This window comes from Lagopus muta, chromosome 7 (genome assembly GCF_023343835.1).
Source record: "Lagopus muta isolate bLagMut1 chromosome 7, bLagMut1 primary, whole genome shotgun sequence".
NCBI classification, from domain to species: domain Eukaryota; kingdom Metazoa; phylum Chordata; class Aves; order Galliformes; family Phasianidae; genus Lagopus; species Lagopus muta.
This window is the reverse complement of record NC_064439.1, coordinates 32,256,666-32,279,097: the sequence shown is the minus strand read 5'-3', so window position 1 is coordinate 32,279,097 and position 22,432 is coordinate 32,256,666. Positions and strand designations below refer to the sequence as shown.

Genomic DNA, 22,432 nt, shown 5'->3' with positions numbered 1-22,432 from the left:
TAAATTCTAGCAGATATTAGCATATCTTGCAGTGGTAAATAACTGTAAGCCTTACTGTATCTTTCTTCTTCATTTTATTCCAATGCAATTTCCAACGTTGTCTAATTGAGACTAAAGAAGCTTCAGATTTTCTTGTCAGAATAATGGTTGTTATAAAAATAACACTACTGTACCTTAAATTTCAATTTTTTGTAGCTGAACATAACTCTATTTTCCCCTTTCTATCTCCCTTTTATTGCTAGAGATGCAATTCTCTCCCATGTTAGAAATTCTTATATCACAGACTAGAGTCTTCGCATCTGTGATCCTTGGTTAGTTTTGTTTGTTGCTTTCACTATGTAAAGACCCTTCTGCCAAGATAAGAACACAATACACTGCTTTCATTTTTTCTTCCTTTTTTTCTTCTTTTCCCGATCCTCCCCAGTAAAGAAATGCACTCTCCCTTTGACCATTGTCAAGTAATAGTTTTACATATAGAAACGAGTGGACTGTTTTCAAAATGTTCTCTAGCAGCAGCAGTTCTGGTCTATGGACTTCTCTGAACTCTTGATCCATCATATCTGGTGCGCACTGTCACCCCACACTTTCAGATCAGTCACACATTTGGCCATACAAATCACATGAGCAGATGTGAGGTGACTCAAACAAGGTACATAAATTATATGTTTGGGACCAGATTCAGTTGCCTGCTGTGCTAGATGCCACGTAGACACTAATTAAAAAGGCAGTGCTCACTCTAAGAGCCTTCAGCACTGCAATGGAGAAAGGAAGGCAACCCACAGGAGGTGGGAATAATGGATGGCAAAGTAAGCATAAAACAGTGTTGGGAAGATAAGACAATAAAAGAATGTTGAAGAAAAGTCTTTGAAGTTGCAAGATCATAAAAGTTAGGAGAAGGCAAAAATCTGATTGACTTCAATCTGCATTTTCTTATATGATTATGTGCTGGGTTTTTTTTTCAGCAGAAATATTATGTCATTCACTTAAGAGGTTACTGACCTAAAGATCCATCACACATACTAGGAAGACCCTGGCATGAATCTTGCTAATACCTGGGCTAGGTCGATGGACAAGGAGCATGAGCTTGGCTCATCCTACTGCTAACACAGGGGAATATTCGTGACCTTGGGAACACATTCCTGCCATGGGCATTATAGAAGATTATTGCATAAAGTTAGGCAGCACCTAAGCAATAATGTCCAAAATTGCAATTGTAAAAACCTCTTTGCAAAGTTGTTGATTTCTAAGCTCTGTATATTTTTTCTGGTTTTTATTGTAAATCTTTCCAGGTACCAAAGTTGTATCTGCTGTCCTAGAACTATCACAAGGCCACAGCTCTGAAAGTTTTGTTACCTATCTGACTCCAAATCTAGTTCAGAAACTAAAAATTATCCATCCCTGCATTCTCCAAGAGGCTCTGGAAAGTATGGGTGCATTCTGCCATCAACTGCAGGATCTGACTCCACCAAAAAAACAATAATCCATTTCAAAATTTAGCTGAAAAGGTAGGACTGCCTGCTTTTGTACACATACACAAGCATATAGGTATATAGCTGTCTATGCTCTACTTTCTCATAATAAGATCTATAGCAACCATCTTACACCTCTCGTACAAGTAACCTCATTCCCAGCCTATAGGATATTTTGAGATACATGGACTTGTGTACCTGCCCATGGAATAAGTCATGATACAGTGACTCAAAGACTGAGAATAAAAGAGAGATGATGACTTGGTTGTCCAGTCAATCTTAAAATACTCCTACCAAGCTCTTGAGAGCTATAATTTTTCAAGGGCTTATATGATGGCAGGTTTGGGGAGTGTCTCAAAGGGATGATAAAAGGCATGTCCTTGAGTAAAGGCCATACATGAATAAAAGCTGCCAGATTTCAAGATAGGGGAAAGATGACCTATGTTTTTCCAAATAAAAGGTCAACAGAAATTTTTAGCATGGGAAGAACACCATGGTTTTTCTCCATACTCCTTCTTAGAAGTGATAGTTTATTTTCTGCTTAAATATATGCGTGCGTGTATGTGTATGTTCACCACGGACTGTACACCCAACATAGAAATTTTCTATGGTGTTTGGAAAAGTTGAAAGTTACTCAAAGGATTATATCATGGGAAATATCAGGCAACCATAATAATAGGGAGAGTTATCATACTTGCACGTAATAAAACATGGGTGGAGAACATCTTGCACTGGCAGATTTTCTGATTCACATCTTTAACCATATACTTCAGCAAGAAGCTCATGAGAAAAAGTAAGTTGAGGAAAGCCAGATATATAGCAGAACTTTATTCCTTGGGAAATAGGTATAATAGGCATTACAGTTGCCTGTGAGAAAATTTGACCCATGGACTAGCAACCTGACTTCCACAAAGAGAACATTTTCCTTAGGTTTAACATATGATCTGGAACAAAGTTCTCAGAAGTGGGAGCAAATAATGTGGAATGGGTTTTTTTACCCATTTGATGTCCCTTTTGCCTTTCTCAGCTAGTCTTGTGGCACACAACTGGCAAAGTCCTCTTGCACTAACTGGGAGGGGGCAGAGTAGGCTTCAGCTCAGCAGCCTGCATATAGCGATGAAGCCCAGATGAAGTTCTGTATAAAATTTGCAGAGATACATGATCATTAAGTAAAATGCAGACAGTTGTAAAGAGAAGCTGCAAGGAGAAATACAGTTTCCACCAGCCCCATTTAAGGAGATAGGGTAGATCTGTCAAGGAGATGCTACACCTGACATCTATTTGTAAATTCTGAGGTTGGTGAGCTGCTCACAATTTAGACAAAATTATGTCTGAGCTTTTATTGGCATGTATAGCAATGGTGAGACATCAAGTTATGTAACACAACACCTCTCACTCCAATAATGCAGGTAGGTATTAGGTTGCTCAAGCATCTTCCAACTGGACAGCATCATTTCCATACAGTATCTTACTGAGTTACCCAAATGGGAGTGTGCCGCAAGGGGAACCTAGTTACACTAATCCTCTCCGGTTTAACCTGTCTTCTGGGAAGATTTTGGGATCTGAAAGTCTTCTTCCTCATCACTTGAAACATGAAAGCTGAATATTGTATCCACCAAAGCTATATATTAGCTTAAAAATCGCTTTTCTGAAATTTTAAGTTCTTACGGATCCTGCTGTTATCCTTGTTCTCTACATAGAGAACCAGGAAGCTACATATACTTAACTTGGCAGCTGCTCTCACAAACATGCTGCATAGACTCAGATGCACACCATCTTTGAATAAGTAACATCTGTAATGTTACATCAACTCCAGTTAATGAATAGAAAGGCATTAGATCTCCTGAGTGCTTCAATACTGCAATCATGTCACAACTGATCTTTATTGTTTCAGCTGATTATTTATCTCATTTTCTCATGATTGTCTTAAGCTGGCTTCTTTATAAATTACATCTTGCTATTAACAAGAATCATTAATTACCCTTACAGAAGGCATGTGTCTGCAGAGGAGATATTGCACTTGCAAGTTCTGCTTTATCCAACTTTTTCTAAAATGGTTTTCTTCTGCCATTTCAGAGCAAGATCCAAGGATGATCCAGAAACTACTATTTTTATCAATAATATTTCAGAACTTATTATGTGCACTGCTGAGGTTTGCATGCAGGCTATTAAAAGCAAATCATTTCAATTGTAGTTATTTTCAGGAATCAGAAGAAAATTGTTCTAGATCCAACAGTTTGAACTACAAACTCAATATCTCTTCAAGAGACATAAATGAATATTGTACATAACAGACTGAATGATGAAAAGACTACTAAATTCTGAAATATGAATCAACTGGGAACAAACTGAGAGTTGTTGCAATGCATGTACTTCCTCACTGCTATTTTAAATATCCAGCCTCAAGAAGGATCAGACAGAACAGGTAAATTTAATCACAGTCATAGTATGATTCAGTTTAGAAGGGACCTTAAAACCCATGTAATTCCAGCCTCACAGACGTGGGCATGGTTGTCAACCATCAGCTCAGGCTGCCCAGGACCCCATCCAACCTGGCCTTGAGTGTCTCCAGGGATGGAGCACCCACAACTTCTCTGGGCAGCCTCTGCCATTCTCTGAGTAAAGAATTTCCACCTAACATCTAACCGAAGTCTTCTCTTAGTTTAAAGACATTCCCCCTTGTGCTGTCACTATCTGACTGTGTAAAAAGTTAGTTCCTTAACTGCTTGTAAGCTCCCATCGAGTACTGGAATGTCACAATGAGGTGTCCCCAGAACCTTCTCTTCTCCAAGGTGAACAAGACCCGATTTCTCAGATTATTTTCATAGGAGAGGTGCTCCAGCCCTTTGTTCATCATGATCCTCCTCTGGATCCTCTCCAGCAGCTCTGCAGTGTTCTTTTGTCAGAGGCCCCAGGCCTGGACTCAGTATTGCAAATGGGACCTTACAAGGGCAGAATGAAGGGGAACAATCACCTCCCAGGATACTGTAGGTCTTCTGGACTGCAAGTGCATGCTGCTAATTTATGCTGAGTTTTTCATTCACCAAAAATACAATCTAGTATTATATGCTTTACACAAATGCTCTTTGCATACTAATACCACCATATAACAATATAGCAGGGAGCTTCAGAAGTACTTCAGGCTCCAGGAGATACTATTAGGCACTAGGACTTTCTCCAAGAGCACAGAGGAGCAAACACACATCCCTTCCTGCAGCAAAGCCTGCATCCTCATGCAGGTCTGCAGTTGCTTCTTCCATTTTAGGGTTCAACAGGATCCAACACCATACATCTACTGGAACATGAGGATTTCCCTTAGGAAAGCACATAATAAAACAGTCAGTTGTGTAGAGTCTGGTCTCCAAAGCTATTTGGGATACCTAGATCCTACTCCTTTCTCCCTAGGTCCCCTTAGCTGTAGTGATTGGAGCCTGATATCAGTTGAATAAAATATTTCTGGGGTTAGGCAATTGCTAAACAGAGATTTGCTTGGGGAGCTGTACCTCAGTCTGCTAGAGCTAAGCCTGAGCTACATCTTTTGGCTTACATCAAAGCCTGGTGTGAGGAGCAGAAGGGATTATAAAAATTATAACAGTGGAAATATTACAACAGTAAGCATGAAAGAAGCAGTAGTGCGTCCTCACCCGTTTTGCAACTGAAGGCAAAAGCAGTGAAAGATTAGAAAGACAGAAAGGCTTTCTTAGATTGGGATTTTTTAAGTGAAGATAATCCGAGGGGAATGTGACTCCTTGCACAAAGCAGCAGGAAGAAGATCCATGCAGAAGACATCTCTTTTAAAGACAGAAATTCTGTTCAGCAAAAAGTACCTCGTTGTTGAAATGCTTGACCCATTAAGTCATCAGCCTGTGTGGGGAAGCCAAATCACATGGATGTTAACAGACTAACAGACTAAACAAAGCTATCTGTGACAAAATAAAGGATAAGTAGGCCACTGCAGTTCTAATATGAGAGACGAATTCAAAGTTGCAGAGGTATTTAAAACACAGCAGAAAGCATGTTTTCCTAATCCAAGTATCTAATAAGTTCTGGAAGAATAAAACATGCAATTGAAAACACATGCCCAAACTGAATGTGAGGCTGCAAGGGGAAGGATGTTGTAGCAACCAGTGCTCACAGTAACACTGGAGAGAACTGACACAGCACAAAGGTGCTGGCACTGCTCATCAATAGGAAATTGCACGTGTGAAAATGCAGCTGCAAGATGAAGTCCTGCTAATGAAACAGAAGTTTCACTGAGCTTCTTAATTAGATCTACACTGGTAGCTTCTATGGCAGATTGGTTTCAGACATTGGAAAGAAATGGGTAAAAAGTGAATTACAAGTAGATATTGGAGCTGAATACAACAAAAGCACAGCAAGCACTGTGCCCGAGGTTAAAATTCAAAGCTCTGCATATTTCAAATAACAAGATCAAAACGAGCCCATTTGGCAAAGCCACTCTGGCCTGCCTGCTAACAGATAGAAGTGTTGGAATCATGGAATGAAAAGTCCCAAGTGTGCTTGATTGAAGGGCAGTGTGCAAATGCAGATGATCAAATCAAATAGATAACCTATCTATGAGATTGAATTCTAAACTTCCTTTCAAAGAATTACTATGCAACATTGAAGAATACAGGGTGTATTAAAGGCATTTAGAAATCCTTGTAATACTGAGGCAATTTCAAAGAGCTTGGGGAAAAAAGAAAAAAAAGAAACAGCATACCAAAGTTAAAATGAGTAGTTGCTTCCAGGCAGAGCCACACAACTAATGTAAGATGCAACCAGCAAAGAATGAGGAGATGACAAAACAACTTATTGCCACCAAAAGCATTTTTTTGTCTGTTTAATTAAGGAAGAATAAGCCCTATTAAAAGGATCTGCCTTTTTCTTTTCTTTTAATGATAATATACTTGGTTGGCAAAGATTTCTGCATTTCTTTAGCAGACTCAGAATGCCTTTTGATTTTATCCAGATTCTGATGTAAAAAGCAATATTATTTGAATGTAACACATATTAAATGGGCAGAAAACCAGAGAACTAATAGATCAGCATGGGAGACAGTCCTAACCTAAAGAGAAAGCTATCACAGAACCTCCAGCAGCTTTCCTAAAGATTACCACTGCTGTTTACTTCTATCAATATTTTGAGGTGGGGGATGATGGAAAAGAATGTATGTATCTTTGAATATAAATAAATTGTGAGGACACTTTGCTCTGACAAAATTACCAGGATCACATGGTAAATGGCCACACACCTAATTCCACATTTGATTTTATGACAGAATGTGGATGTGGGGCAGCCTGCGTTTGAAAAGGTTTAAACCTGCAAAGGATTAGGAGAGAATCACAACCATGAATTCTGTATGGGAACTGCTGAATCACAGCCTGAACCTCTGACTGATCACCTGAGGCGAGCACTGATTCAGCCATGGGGGCACAGGTGAAGGCAATTCACCTGTGCTGCTGGAAGGGGTGGAGCCTGGCTGCACCTCTCCTAGACCTATTTAAGAGCTGGCTACCAGGGAGAAGGATGTCCTTCTGGAGATTCCTTCTTTGGAGTTTTACTGTAAGCCTGGGACAAGGGTAAGTACTCTGTTTATTCTTTTTTGGTGTAATAACTTGCTTAGCTAAACTCTGTTGTATATTTCATAGTTATAACATCTGCATATTCATTGCTTATACAAATTCCCAAGGCAATGTAGTAGCTCATAGGAGTAATTTAAATGGAGGTAGCAGGTACAGAGGTATTTTTAAACATTATTTAGCACACGTTGAATAATAAAATATAATTTTCCTGTGTAAAAGATACAGACAAATGGTGGAAGTAGTTGGAAAAGTGTTAAAAAAAAGGAAACTATTTGGATTCAAAAATCTAAGATTTGTTTTATTGTATTCACATACCAATTCTTCTAATCAGTTATTGCTAAATGTTGTACTGAAGGTCTCTGTGATGACATGGCTAAAAGCCTTGGGAAATGGAAAAGCTGCCAGAAAATGGCTTGTACTGAAATAAGCTGAGATCAACAGGTCACATAGGACTGTAGCTAAACCAGATGCCTAATGCCATAGGATTTCCAGAGCATGCAGAGATTTTTAAAATCACAACTTGGTATCTGCTGGGTTGCAAACAGCCAGCACGACAAGGAAGTCACCAAAATGGGTGCGTTAAAAAACAAGAGTTAATGAATGATATAAGCAAAAACGTTTGTGAAAGCTTCCTGGAAGTGTTTGCTCTGATACTGACTGCAGCTAGTGGCAGGGGTTAAAGAAAGGCTTTGGGGCTATGAGAGGGAAACAAGAGCCAAATGGGCCAAATGAATACCCATACAAAACTTCTGGAGATCTTTCCATGCTTACACGTTACAAAAAGCAGAATATATGGAGTCAACTTGGGATTTTGCTTCTGCTCTGAAGCTGAACATTTGCTTTTGTGGTGGTGTGGCATGCCAGTAGGAGAGAAGCCGTGTGAATAGTGTGTCCCATCCATGAGTAAGTGAGTGGCCTGACATTAGCTAGGACAGCAGGAATGAATTAGCACAGTGACCCCAGGGAAGGCAACTGAAGATACAAACATGTTTCCAGCTGCAAATATGGTTTAATAAATGACAAACCTTGAACCAATGTAACAAAGAATGTGAAGAAAATGGACACTTCAGATTCCTCTACCAAAGCAGAAGGGCGTGTGAGTAATGCAGGAAATTCTCACTTGGGGAAAAGCATTATTAGTGTGCGATGTGCATGTGAACAGAGCTTCACACTCAGATTATAAACAGCGAATGGAAGGAGGGAAGACAATTTAGTAATTATAATCTTGGCTAGAAGGGCTCAAATACACATGAATTGATGTACTGACTAAAAAGTACCAAGAATGCTGACAGGAGTGTGTCACAAAGTGCCACATCAAACCCAATAATGGGATGAACTACCTCTTAAACACTTGTCTGCAGTATCTAGGTATAAAAATAGTAACATCTGGACAAACTCAGTGCAGCACATGCACTGTTCTGCTGTCTTATGCAGGCAGCAGTAAACCATTGCTGACAGCTTCTGAAAATCGTAGACAATTCTCCAACTTGAAAGGTGTGCTGTCTAGCATGGAAAAAAGAAAAAATAAAAATTATTCCTTGAACCTTGATATGATAGATAATTTCCAGTCTCCAGCCTAAAACTTTACACTGAATGTGAGCAATTCTGAGTAATATCTGTATATGGGTCAGCTTTTTGAATACAGAACACTACTAGGAGTGAATAAAGTGGTAACAAATAATTTAAGGAAAAAGATCATTGTGCAACATGCAGAGAGACCTGCAGTAAATAGCAATTAGCATAGATTAAAAATCCTAAAACATAGAAAGTTGAGAAGGGAAGATAAAGAGAAGAAGAAAATTTCAAAGATGATATGCATAAAAACAGTAAGAGAAAGGTTGAATTCATACAAAAAAAAAAAATCCTCTCAACTGATACTAGCTGGATGTTTTAATTTGTATTTGGTAAGCAGAGTGACTTTAAAAAAAAAAAAAAAAAAAACTTAAAAAAAAAAAGAAGCACTTTTAATGAGATTATTAACTGAAGAGGGTGCCTAATGGGATCAAGAGATAATCAGCAAATTTGCAGTTTTTAAAGAAGTGACTGGGGAGAGATCTGATGTTTATTAGCAAGAAATCTTAGAATACTGGTGGAATTCCAAAAGGGAGTTTTTGCTTCTATTTTGATGTTTTACTTCTATTCAGAAGGATAGAAAGAGGTGACCTGGTACCTGGGTTGATTAGCATAAGGCCAATATAAAAGAAAATCAAAGCAAAGCTGGCATGGTATTAATTTTAATAAAGAACAAAGGAAAGATGTAAAAGTGATGTGAGTCAACAATCTTCAAGAAAAAAATAGGTCTTATTATTGTACATTTGACTTATTTTGATGAGATTATAGGTTGAGTTTATAGATGTCTCAGTGTATGCTCTGTAAGGAATTTATCAGGGACACTGTATAGTATAGTGACAATGTACAATAAGATTTGAATGTTGTGTGATAAGTAGGTTTGACAAATAAAGAATTGAATTCAAGGTCACCAAGAGGAGTTGCCTGTGTTGAAAGCATTGTGACATGGGACTGCTGCAAACAAAAAGTATGTTCATGCCCACTGTTGACCAAATGTGCATCAAGGGTTTGTGTATGTAGCACCTCATAGACCTTACAGACTGGGTGAGATATCCTAGAAAACAGAGATGGAGAAAAGCAAGATCATACTGGAGGAATGTGAGAACACAAGGTCCCATTGCAGTGCTGCAGAACTGCTTTCAGACAAGCGTGGTTCTTGGCTGCCTGCACAGGAAATGTTAAATAGAAATAAAAGACGAAACATGAATGACAGACTACTGCTGGAACAAATGCTAAGTACTCTCATCCATGCTTAAAAAAGAGACTGTAAAATTGGGGATGGCGTAGAGGAAAGCCTCACTCAGATCAATGACTGAACAAAGTGCCTCTCGCTCACAGGCCACACAAATCTGGTTCGCTCAGGTTGTCAGAGCAAAAGAAGCATGGTGGTTTATTACAGCATGCAAAATTCTTCTGTGGAAAGCACAGGGAAATAAAAGCTTAGATATTTAGCAAGCAGAACAGAAGGATAAACTGCCAAATGGTTTCTTTATTGGGAAAAAAGCAAGGTGGGGTTTCTCTTTCCTGAAATCTTCTGTTCGCTTTTGCCAGTGAGAGTGAGTTGTAGTTGGCGTATACTACCAAGATTCCCCACATGCTGATATGCCAGATCACATCAGGCACCTGTTCCAAAACTCTTTTACTGTCAAACGCGTCATAATAGACTAGGGAAAAATCTAACAGTTTGTGATGTACGGACCAAGCTGTAGGTTTTCCTAGATTTAAACTGGCAGTTCATAAAATGAAATTGTAGTGAGTGTGGGAAATGATGAATCAGAGGCATACTTAAAAAGCATCAGTATGAGAAGACAACAGCAACTCTGCTTTCTTTTGATATGGAAGAGTGCAGTAGACATGATTCAAGTAGCACCCCTTGCTGAAGGGGCAGTTATGCTGAAGTGAGATGGTGTGCACACAGATGCTCACCTTTACAACTTCTTGCCAAGAAGAGGCTGTTGTGAGAATCATGTTCCTGAATAAAAAGTGATTAGAGATATTAGAGTTGGTATCTTTGCCCTTGCTGGAGTTATACAGTGGTGATACAAAGCCATGCACCATGGTGTAGAAGTGTTACCCTAGCCAAGTACTTAGATATTGAGAAGTATAAAATCAGACGCAGGAATACATTTTGTCTGGTAAAATACCTGAGCACAAACTTTGTATTAGGTATGGGCATTTTATGAGTTGCTTAATGTACTGGAGTTGCATGATGCTGCTGATCATCATTTGCTTCAAATCTCAGCTGGGATTTGGGTTTGGCAGGAGAATATCACTAGATATTCCCTACAATACTAGGCAGTTCAACAATGGGAATCAGTACAGTACCAACGTCTCTCATTCCCACACACAGACCTCGAAGAGCCCACACCAGATTCCCATAGGTGAATGTGGAGCAGCTTTAGAAAATGAAAGTTGTGTTGCTCTTTTTCCTGCCCATCCTGCGCTACCAGCCTAGAAATGCTTGGGCACATTATTTGAGATATGAGATGCCAACTGGAAGCCATTATAGTACAAAAATCAGTAGCTGTGTCAAAGACATGGGTATAAACTGCTCTGTTGACATCCAGTGGGGAACTATAACTAATGATGCTATTGCATTTTTAACCTGGAGGATAGAAGTTAGATTTGTTGAAATGTGCTTAATGGCTGCAGGAGTGTGTGCCTTGTTATCAGACTTGGTTGCTCAGTATGGCAGTATGATTGTTGTAACACAACAACCTTTGTGACGCAGGTGGCATGCAGGCTTGCAAGTGGGAAGTTGAGTGCCAAAACAGAGGGAGAAGGGAATGGGATCGTGCACTCTGTTTTTGTATCTTGTAAGCAAGCATCAGTGGGTAGCAATGTACTGCTCAAGGCTGAGAACAGCGGAGACACTTGGGCTTTTCCTCTCATCCAAATCCACACTGCCACCAAACAAGGGATGTGTTAGGAACATCATTTGGAGCCAAACCAACCCCCGTCATCTGGCTGAGCACTCTCCTGCCTCTGGAATAAGTCCCAGCCACATTACAGCTGGCTGCAAGAGAAGTATAAACATTGACAAATCTAGGTTTTTCCCTTTCTTTTTTTCCTTCTCTTTTCTGTATGATTTTTCTACTTAATTTGTAGCTGTCAGAGGAGACAAGTCTGTGCTCCTTTCTAGCTGAAAGTTTAGTAAACCAGACCTTCTGGTTTTGGATTAAATTTTATTTCAGGTCATTTGTGGAAAGTGGTTTTGGAACCTATGACTCAATGTCTCCGCATTAGAGAAAGCTTCCCTTCCTAAAGTACACAGGCTTGAGTAAATGTTAGAATAATTGTAATTCATTCCCAGGAGTGATTCACAGTCTATGTGAGTACAAGGCCACGTATTAATTGTGTGGACCTCGTAATAGTTACTTTATTTGCTCTGCAATTCATCTCGAATCCTGCAGCGCAGCAGCAGTGAGCAAACTCTCCTAAGGAAGGAAAAATGTGTTTTGGGGTTAGTTAGGACTTTCAGAATCTGGCCAGAGACAAACAAGGTGGAAAGTATAACTGTAGCAGGGTGAAATCAAGTGGCATTTTCAGGCTGGGACTTCTGGTGGAAATGGATGACATCTCTGGGTCTGCTTCTTTGGGCCAACTGTAAAGGATATCTGTGCTGTAATATTGTATTGCTGCTTGAGATGCGCATGGCAAAAGGGCAGTACTTCAAGGCAGGAAGACAAAATGCAGAAGAGGAAATAAAATAGTTCACCTTACAAATATTGATCAGAAATTTTCCCCTGCGGAAACCTGATGGCTGTGCTTCGAGGCGTACCCAGGCACTGGGAATGGATGGCACCAGAGACAGCCTCGGGCTGGCCACACTCCCTGGAGACACCTGAGAAGTCAGCACCACTTTCCATTCTCCCAAATTTATTTCCTTATTCATCAAAAGTCTAATCTTCCGCTTTCATAAGATTTCTTTTTCCTTAAAACGCTTTACGGGTACTGAGGGGGGGAGGAGAAGAAGGAGGGGAGGGAGAAAGAAAAACAGTTGCATCAAGGTGAGCTTGCAGTGACAGCTGTCTTTTATTCCTTCTATTTTTCCTAGCACAGACCTTCTGAGGGTGCTTGTCAAGAACGAACTTCCTCCCCCCTGACTCTTCGTTTCTCTTTCAGAGCGACTTCTGATCTCAGAAATGTATTTTGTATGTTTGATGGATGAAGCGATCAATTTATTTTTTGACTGAGCGTTTTTTGTTAGGAATAAATTGTCGGCGGTTCTTTTTCCCTGTCCGGCTGTGTATTTGTTTTCTTTTCTCCTCCCCCAAGGTAAATCCAGAGCGTCGTGATGGGATCTACATATACAGTATGTGGCGTTTAAGTAAAACGTTTTATCAAGCATCTTTAAATCTGCACTCAGCCTCATTTAACCTCTAAAATTACTCTTAACAGACGACCTTCATTAGCCAAATTGGAAGGAACGTGTTCTCTGTTTTAAACAGTACCGATGAACACCCTTTCCTCCTCTGGAGCAGAAGGGGGATCTGAGGCGGGATGCAGCCACCTCCGTACCCCCGCACTGCTCGGGCACAGCGTGCCCTTTAGCATGCGGCCCCGCGGGACGGCTTGCAGCGGCTGATCCGCTCGGAGGGGTGCGGGATCCGTGTGCCCAGCCGAGAGATGCCCTCGTTGCCTCGTGAGCGGGCAGAGTTTGCTGAGCGAGCGCTCGCCGTCCACGCTCCCGGGTTGCCTGTCCCAGAGGACGCCAATTAAAGGCACTAATTGGACAGCAATACATCAAAGTCCGCCGCTGAGATCGGCTTCTCTGAGCTCCGGGGGTCCTGTGGGCAGGCTTTTGTTGTAGAGAACAGCGATGTTCCGGTGTCGGTACACGGCCACGCTTGCATCCACCCGCCCCAAATCCCTATGACTTCCCCGGGGGTGGATGCCGCCCCCCGGCCCCGCTCCCTTTGGGGCAAGATGCGGGAAAACCTCACCCCGGGGCCGGCTCTGCATGCACCCTTCCTGGAAAGAGAGGCGCGGGGCCGGAGCGGTCCTTCTCACAGCCCGGGCACCGCCCGATGCTGCCTTCCCTGTACATTGGCAGCGGGTGTCCATCTGAGCTCCCGGCTTTGGGCACCAGCCTGGATCTTCATTCCGAACGGTTTTAGGGTTTCAGGCTCATCTGTATCTGTAAGTCTTCAAAAGGGCAGAAGGGAAAAATGACAGAGTACTCGATGCGGAGCTGACGGCAGGGATGGAGTTGGGCGGTTGTTCCCTTTCCACCCCCCCTGCAGCTCCCTTCCTCCCTCCGAGGATGCGCCGGGGGCGAGGAGGCGGCTCATCATTTACTGCCCACGGAGGCATTTGTTTTTCATTTTGCAAACGCTTTCCTTTAAGTAATTGTTCCTGTTAAGAGCGTGTACCTTTCACCGGGCTCCGCCGCACTATAAATAATCCCGATGAAGATGCAAGGATATGACTTTCACAAGATTGGACAATTGATTAAAACTGTGACCTGCAATTGCGAATAATCTTGGAAGGCTATTTAAACAGATGAAGGCCTAAATTGTCTTGCTTGTATCTGAATTAATTTCTCATTCATCATCATTATGGAGTGATTGGTTCTATTCAGGCTCTGCAGCCTGCTGGAACGAAACTGGATTTAAATGAGACTGTAACACAATTTAAATGCTCTCCGGCTTTAACGAGGCCAATCGAGCAGCTGCAATAAATACAAATATTTTTCTAAACAGCCTTGTTTTAAATAATTACTTAATACTTTCATGTGATGTTCTTAAGTGGCAATTTCTGTCTCTCAAATCCCAGGCACTCCTTCGCAAGAAGGGCAGCGGGGAAAAGCACTTTGCCTATTTGCTTTGTGTTTGTGTACGTTTGTGTGATGCACCGATGGTTGGTGATTCTTTAACGCGGGTTGTGTAAATATTGGTGTCAACCCGGGTTGGGCGGGGGCACAATCAGTTTGACTGGAGAAAAAAAATGAAAAATGAAGAAAAGGAAAAAAACGGGGGAAAAAAAAAAAAAAAAAAAACATGGGCGGAAAATTGCGCTGGTCTCTTTACTTTCGTGTTTGAAAGAAGGGAATGAGAGAATTAGAAAAAGAAAAAACTTGGGGAAGGCGGGGAGCTGCTCCACGCAGGATCTGCCCATCCACGGGACAGCGCTCAGCGCCTCCGCGGGCGCGGAGGGGACGCGAAAATGAACAGCGAGAGGGGAGCAGGGAACAAACGGGGAGTCAGGAGTGAAGGGATGAAGCGAAAGGACGCGGGAGTCACGTCCCACGCAGGAACCTGATGCGCCCGAACGGGGCCATTTGCGGTAGGACGCTCCGACTCACCCCGGCGGTGCGGTACCCCGGGTGACAGCATTGTGAGCTGCGGGACCCGGCCTTGGGGTGACATATGGCGGAGGGTGTTCGCAGGGGCAGTAAAATTAAGTGGCCGTGCGAGCGGGAGAAGAATAGGAAACAAAAGGATCCTTCGGATACACGAGTCAAAAGCTAAGGGTGCCGCACTCTTTGCTGCAGGTGCTGGCAAACGACCTAACAACCGAGCAGAAAATGGGAAAGATGGAGAGCCGATTTTCTAATGATTTGGGAGCTGGAGGAAAGAATAGTGCTGGGAAAGCAGATCCGGTCCCGCTTAATCATACAGCCTTAATAAAAACGTATGGTCTGAGACGGGGACGTAAGCGGCAGTCTCGGCGCTATCTCACTTAATGGCACAGAAGGTGACATAAAACACAACAGAGATGGGTTGAGCGGAGCCGAAGGGGGCTGAGTGATTTGATGGTAACGGAGCAATTTAATGCGCGAGTTACAGCACCGCTCCTCGGGATCGTTTAGGCTTAACCCATTCTCCAGAGCTCATCTTCTTCCTCTCGCGGTCCTTTTTTTATTGGTATTATTATTATTCAGTTGTTTAAAATGAGCATTATCCCAAACATATGCAGTGCAATCAGCTCGGTCACACTTACAAGAACACGCTTTAATAAGGCAATCAATCAAACGCTAACAAGGCGGGGAAGGCCTTTCGGAGCCGAATTGGGCTGGCTGGGGAGCGGCCACGGGGCAACCGAAGGCAGCCCAGAGCCCGCCGGTGACACGAGGGTGGGCACCTCCCGTAGGGCCCGGTCCGGCCCAGCACCTCAGCGATCGGGGGTCTCAACCTCGGCCACCGGAGGAGCCCGAGGCGGCGGGGGGATCCGGGGGGGGGGGGGAGAGAGGGCCGAGACAGAACCGCTGCCCTCCCTGTGGGTGCCCCGAGTGTGGCCGAGAGCGATGCCCCGCGTAGGGCCGTGGGCACCCCCTCCGGCGGCGAAGGCGTTAATGGCCCCGGCCCCACGCAGCAAAAGGAAAATTTCATTATGAAGTAATGAGTAATTCCTCCCGGCGAGATGTATTGTTATATCTTCCACTTCAATTTAGGAGCACAGCGGCTCAATTACCTAGAAAATACAGTCAATTAAAGGCTGCTGATTGGACACGAGGACGGATCATCGATCTTGTACTTTCCAATATCGCTCCAGACACCTCATTTTCCCTCCCCTATTAACTGAAAATACTCTCGGCATTACTGCGACCCGGAGCCTATTTACCTGTCGCAGGCAATCTCTGCCCTGTGACCGAGCCGCAGAGAAATTCACTGCCACCCCCTGTGCCGCAGCCCCCTCCGGGCACGACGGCCGGGGGGTGCGGGAGCCGCGGGTGCGGAGTGACCGTGCTCGGTGCGTGCCTCTGCACGAGGTCTGTCCCCTTTACCCACAGAGGTGGTGCGGGATGGCTACGTTCCCCCTCACACGCAAATCACGCACCCCCATCTATATAAAATACGTGTATTTGACGCACGTGTATATGCGTGTATATATATTTTAATACGTATATTTGTATGTATATATATACATATGGCCCCCCTAGCTCACTGCGCATTGCAACCCGCTGCATCCCAGAAGGGGTGACCGTGCCTTGCGATGGCAGCAGGTGCCTCTGCCCGGCCGGCAGGAGAACTGCGGCCGCTCAGGATCCCCCCGGCTTTACTGTGTGGCACTCAGACCCACCCGACGCCTCCTGTTCCCGGCGTTGCCAGGGCTTCTGGGTCGCTCCTTAGCTCCTGTCCTACCGAACTTTTTTTTTCTTTTTTTTTTTTTTTCTCGAGCGTGCTAAAAGGCAAAGTCGTGGGGGAGGGAAGCCAAGATTTTCCCTAGCTCTGCCCTTGGACGCTGTTTACAGTTGTTATTTCCAGAGGGTGGGGGGAGGGGAGTCTATTTGCGAGTGTCCAAAAAGGGCCATCAGTTTCCATGTCCATGAGGACATCTCGCTCAGAGAGGGAGGAACAATCTGCCCTTAATGATTTAAAGATGATGACTTTGGATCTGTTTTATAACAAAAGGCTCTAATAAACAATTTTAGATTGGAAAAATATATCCTGGCACGCTCGTGTCTCTCCCCTGCTTTCCATCCACTGCAGCGAAGAGCTGCTCTGTGCTCCCTGCGCTGAGGACAGAGCGACAACGGACCGGAGGTCCTCAGCAGCTGAGCGCACAGCCGATAGCGGAGGTGTCAGACCGACTCGGTTCGGCCAGCTCTTGTCCTCCTGCTTGGCGAACCGCAACTGCACGGAGGTGAAATTCGTCTTAAGCAACGCTTTGTTGGTTGGTTTTTTGTTTTTGTTTTCCTTATCTTTTTTTTTTTTTTTTTTAAACAAGCGCAATAAAAATGTGGATGATGTGTCGTTTAAATGTGCCTGTCAGCATTGCAGTTAGCGGTGGTGGTACTGTGATGGTACTGTGTTTTGTTCCGACACAGTAACAAATGATGACGGTCTTTGGGCTATTTAAAAATAGAGTCAAATAAACAAATTCTGTTTTGGAAGGAACTTCAGCCCAGCTAGATGTGCGTGTTTGCTTTCAGAACTGTAGGCTGACGGAAACCCGAGCAAAAGCGATGGTGCTACCTCCTTCCGAAATACCTGAAGGGGAAAGGGGAGGGTATGCGGAAGAAATCCTCCTCCAGAAGGAAGAGAGAGCAGTGTGAAGGGCACATACAGATGCAAAGAGCAGGGGTGGGGAAGGAGATAAAAAAACAGCACTTGAAATGTAAAAAAAAAAAGGGGGGGGGGGGGGGGGAGGGAGGGGAGGATGGGAAAGAGCCGCATCCAGGAGAAGTCAGTGAGAGAACTGAAGGCAGTACAAAGGAAAGGAAATCGCCTTTGCTCCAATTTACAGACTGGTGATTGTCTGAAGGAGTGCTGCTCCCTGTCACCTAATCTCTTCCCTTGGCGGCTTGTTAGCGTTTGGCACGGGGGCTCTGCTCACGGAACATTGTACATTCGATATTCAAAAACCCTTCTTACATATACATCACTTGCTAATTTCGTCGGTGTGTGCACATTTCAGCGACTGATAATAGGACGTTGTTATTTAAAGGACAAATAGCTCTGACCCGTAGAGAAGCAGCAGCTCGTGTTTTCTTTTTTTTCTTTTTTCCCTGCCAATTCCTGTCTACCTCTTAAAACTAAAAGTTGGAATGAAAGAGGAGACGCGGTGCTGCAATTCTGCTCGAAGCGAAGGAGGAGACAAGGGACAGTAAAGAATGCAATTAAATCACAATAGCAATGTACAGAATGTCAGTTTTTTTTCTTTATGGCAAAGCATTGTTTTTCTCTATAGAAATTACTGGATAATACTATTGAATTGCAATCCTGAAACCTTTTGGTTTTGCTGTTTGATCGTTGGTTTTATTTTCTGAACGCCCCGGTAGATCGCAGCTTTGCTTTCTTCATGCGCACCAGCCATTTCGTTATCGAGATAATGTTTCTTTCAAGTATTTCAGATTTCCCCTCTCAGCCCCATAGCTCTGTGCATAAGGTCGGTTGCTGTAACCCGCAGAAGTTCTGGCCCCGGTAGTAAGTCCGTCAATCGACAAGAAAGTCCCCGCTCATCTCTGTGTTGAATGAAATGTGTTTCATTCAGGTAGATCTTGTTTCTTCTCCGTGCTTAAAACCCTTCTCCGAGATAAATCACTGCTCGTCCCTGTTCTTTTTTTTTTTTTTTTTTTTTCTCTTTTCTCTTTTTCCCCCATGGAATGTAAATCCTTTCAAGACTGAGTTATTTTTAGTCTTTTTTGTTCTTTTTTCTTTTTTTTTCTTTTTTTTTTTTTCTTTTTTTTCCATAGGTGTCCACTTCTGGGGATAGAACGCGATTAAATAAACATCAACCGTACGTACATTAACTCGAAGAGCACCCGGGAAAGGGGCGAATTATTGAACAACCCTGAGACGAAGCTTTATCTCGTTAAAGGTACTTCTTCCCGCTGGTCCATGGAAACCGAGGTGGCTTTGCTCAGCACCGAGGGGGTGAAAGTGAGGAAGGAGTCCGTCCTGGTGGTGGCCGAGCAGGTAAAGTCTGACCCGGCGGGTCTCTGTGCCAACCCGTTGGACGGGCTGCCGTGGCACGCCAGGCACGAGCAGGGGCTGCCACCGGCGCTGCCGAGTCCATGGCTCGGGGCGGGGTACAGAGAGGGGTGCCTGAAGGCGCAGAGCAGCTCCGGCCGCGGGTACGGGTGGGACAGGACGCGGAAGGTGTCCAGCGGCCGCAGCGGGGTGCTGAAGGGAGCGGCGGCCGAGGCCGAGGTGGCCCCGATGCCCATGTGGGAGTAGTAGGGCAGGGGCAGGTGGGATGGGAAGGGGTAGGGCAGGTTGCCGGTGGCGGCCGCGTGGCTCATCATGTAGGTGTAGAACGCCGGGTCCGCCGGGTGCGGCCAGGTCATGGCCAGGCGCTGCCGCTTGTCCTTCATCCGCCGGTTCTGGAACCACACCTGCGGAGAGAGGGGAGGCCACAGCCGTCACCCGCCGCTGCCGCGCATCTCCCGGCTCCGTGCGTGGCTGAGCCCCGGGACCGCTCCCCGTGGCCGAGCCGACACCGGCAACGGCCCCCACTCCTTGAAGGGATCGCTTAGAGCTCTGTGAATCCTGAGAGAGACCCAATGGGGTTGCCACGTTTGGGTGCTTATCTCCCTTTCTTCCACAGGGGCTCGTTCCAGGGTACCCTCTGGGCAAATCCGACCGCTCTGCCTCTTGCAGACAGAATTACCTGGGATTCCTTTTTTTTTTTTTTCCTAATTTTATTATTATGTGGTGCGAATGTTACAGCAAATAGCGAAGCAGAGCGGGGAAAAAAGAAATTCGGAGCTTCTACTGCCCTCCTATTCCCTCCCTCGACATCCGAGAGAGTTTTGGATTGGGCTGAGGAGAAGATTAGCTATAATCCAGTGGGGAGAGACCGGATTAGCGGTGCTGGCTGGGATGGCCCCGGAGCCGCGTCGTCCCCCTCCCCCCGCAATGCCGCATGCTGCGGGGTGCGGGTAGGGCCGGGAGAGGGGCGGGGGGCGGGGGTGTGAGAGAGGGCTGCGCTGGCGAAGTGCTTTCCCGAGTTTTGCAAGGAAGTTTGGCTATATAGATTTATATCGTGCTAATTGGAAACATGTCCGAGCCGTGTGTACCTTGATGGTGGTTTCTGGCAGATTTAGAGCAGCTGCCAGCTCACATCTCCGGGGCCTGGACACGTAGTTCTCCCGGTAAAACTCCTTCTCCAACCGGGCGATCTGCTCGCGGGTGAAGGCGGTGCGGTACCGGCGCATCTGGTCGCTGGCGCTGCAGCTCAGCGGGCCCTGGGAGCCGCCTCCGCCGCCGCCCTTGGGGTGATCCCCGCCGCCGCCGGGGCTGCCGGCCCGAGTCTCGGAGCACTGGCCTAAGAGTGGAGCCAGCGGAAGGGACACATGCTGGGAGATGGGTGGGCACGGGGGAATGCTCCCCCCCCGTCACCCCATAGAGCTGCCCTCTCCCCCACATGCCTTCCCGTTTGTGTCTTTTTTATGCCTGCTCCCCTAGAGTAGGGATGCTTGGGAGATACCCATGAGAAGCGGGGCTGGAGAAAGGGGTGATAACCCAAAAAACGCATACGGCACCCCGGCAGTGACCGCCGGGCCGCCCGCTCAATCTCCGCGCTGTGAAGCCGGAGGCTGCCGCAGCATCCCCGGCCCCGAGGGCTGGGAAGGGCAGGTGTGCCCAAGGCCTTCCCGCAGCCCAGTGAGGGCCCGGGAGCGGAGCAGTCGGCGGGCAGGAGCCCAGCCCCCACGCCGGGGAGGGGGTCAGGCCCTGGGGACCCTCTGCTCAGCCTCCAGAGCTCGAGGTGGGATGTTTTCCGAGAGCCCCTAAAGGACGGAATGGAGGCAGACATCGCCGTCCGCACTTCCCAGCTTCTTCGAGTGATGGAGGAACGGGGAGAGGAGAGAAGCGGATCGTTGTTAGGACTGGGGGGGCTCCGCCGGGATGAGAAGGTGGGAATAGGGAGAAGGGGCTGGGGGAGAAGGGGCCTGGCCGCTGCGTTTTCTTTCAAATGCAACTCTCTCTCATTGTGCCCGAGACCAAAGGCAATTAATTCATTGGGACCATTTCCGAGCTGGCGCCATCGAGACACAGAAGTGACAAGGTAATTTGGACCTCTCCTTTTTTTTTTTTTTTTTTTAACTCAACGTGCAAACAAGGACCTCTCCGCCGCACTCGGGGCAGGCAGGAGTCGGCGAGCGATTTTACGGTCTTTACGGGCGCTTCCGCACTCGCCCGGGCACATTTCACCCTGCAATACCACAAACAGCTCTCGGCCAGAAAACCCGTTTGATGTTGCTCCCCCGTGCCCATCCCCTTCGCGCTCAGAACCGCGCCGCTGGGGAAGATCCGAAGGGGTTTCCTACAGAAGGCACCGTCCGCGTAGTAGGGAAGGACGAAAATAAAATAAAAGGATCGGTGCGGGGGGCTCTTGACCCAGGGGCCCTGCGGGACCGGCTGCGGATTTGATGCTCAGGGAAACCTGGCTGCCCTCCAGGGGCGCGGCGGCTGCCCGCTGTCGTGCCCTCCGCCTCCCCAGCGAGCCGCTCGATGCCAGGAAGCCGGGGGCCGAGGGATGGACTGGAGAAGGGAATCCCCCCGCCACCCCCGCCCCGGCTTTGAGGGGAAGCCCCCCTCCGGCAGCCCCCCGCCCCCCGGTGCTGCCCCCCGGCCCGGGAGCGGAAGGGGGCTGCAGGCATGGGAAGGAGTTGGGTACCTTTGCTGTGCTGGTACTCGGCGCTCCCCGTGGCGCAGTCCGGGGTGCAGCTCACCTCGATTTCCTCATAGAAATCCGACTCGGTGTCCGAGCTGCTCTGCTGCCCTTTGCTAGAGGGGGGCTCCGTGCCGGGGGGTTGCTGTCCGGCCCCGAGCAGCGCTGCCGCCGCCGAGCGGCTCTCCGGTACCGTCCCTGTCCCCGGCAGCACCTCCACCTCCTTTTCGTCTTCTCCGCCGCCACCTCCTCCTCCTCCTCCTCTCTCCCGGGACGACAAGGGGCCAGGTCTGGGGCTGAGGCAGTTCCGAGGGATCATCTTCTCCTGCGGCTCCGGAGCGGGGCTCCTCACCGTTTCGGCCAAATTAGGCATCCTCTTGCCAACCAGAGCGCCAAGTTGCGTCCCTTCCAGAAACATCACCATCTCCTTCCTGCTTTCCATCGTGGCTTCTCTTAAGGGAGGGGGGAAACAAATCCAGATCTCGTCCCCCCCCTCCCCGCCGCTCCCGCCCCAGCCCCGTGCGCAGCCCGCGACCCGCTGCAGGCGGTGCGGAGGAGCAGCGGGGAGATGGGGTGACCTTGTGATGCGAGCGCTGCTCTGTGCCGTGCTGCTCTGGGAGGGATCACCATTGCCCTCTTCTTTCTAAGCTGTCATCCACAATGGTGCAGTCGTCATTACAGTACCACTGGTGACGCCACACATTGATTGCCAGCGGATAAATAGAAACGTCTGCCATGGGGAAGATG

The 22,432-nt window shown here is 46.3% G+C and overlaps 1 protein-coding gene and 1 long non-coding RNA gene across 2 annotated transcripts; one reads left to right on the top strand and one right to left on the bottom strand.

Annotated features, from left to right (window-relative positions):
• The first annotated feature begins 7,016 nt into the window (after positions 1–7,016).
• On the top strand, positions 7,017–14,351 carry LOC125696010 (uncharacterized). The gene is made up of 3 exons (XR_007378147.1): positions 7,017–7,051; positions 12,902–12,938; positions 13,025–14,351. It is a non-coding gene; the product is annotated as an uncharacterized LOC125696010 (long non-coding RNA).
• Positions 14,352–18,875: 4,524 nt separating this feature from the next.
• EVX1 (even-skipped homeobox 1) lies at positions 18,876–22,127 on the bottom strand. Its single transcript, XM_048951784.1, has 3 exons — positions 21,692–22,127; positions 20,091–20,338; positions 18,876–19,406 (listed from the first exon to the last, which is right to left on the bottom strand). The coding sequence occupies exons 1-3, from the start codon at positions 22,125–22,127 to the stop codon at positions 18,876–18,878; spliced, it is 1,215 nt and encodes a 404-aa protein (XP_048807741.1).
• Between the last annotated feature and the right edge of the window lie 305 nt (positions 22,128–22,432).

Coding starts and splice junctions, on each gene's coding strand:
- EVX1 (XM_048951784.1), bottom strand. CDS start 22,127: ATGGAAAGCAGGAAGGAGATGGTGATGTTTCTGGAAGGGACGCAACTT. Junction 20,339..21,691: donor CGAGTACCAGCACAGCAAAG/GTACCCAACTCC, acceptor CTCCACTCTTAG/GCCAGTGCTCCGAGACTCGG. Junction 19,407..20,090: donor TGCCAGAAACCACCATCAAG/GTACACACGGCT, acceptor CTCTCTCCGCAG/GTGTGGTTCCAGAACCGGCG.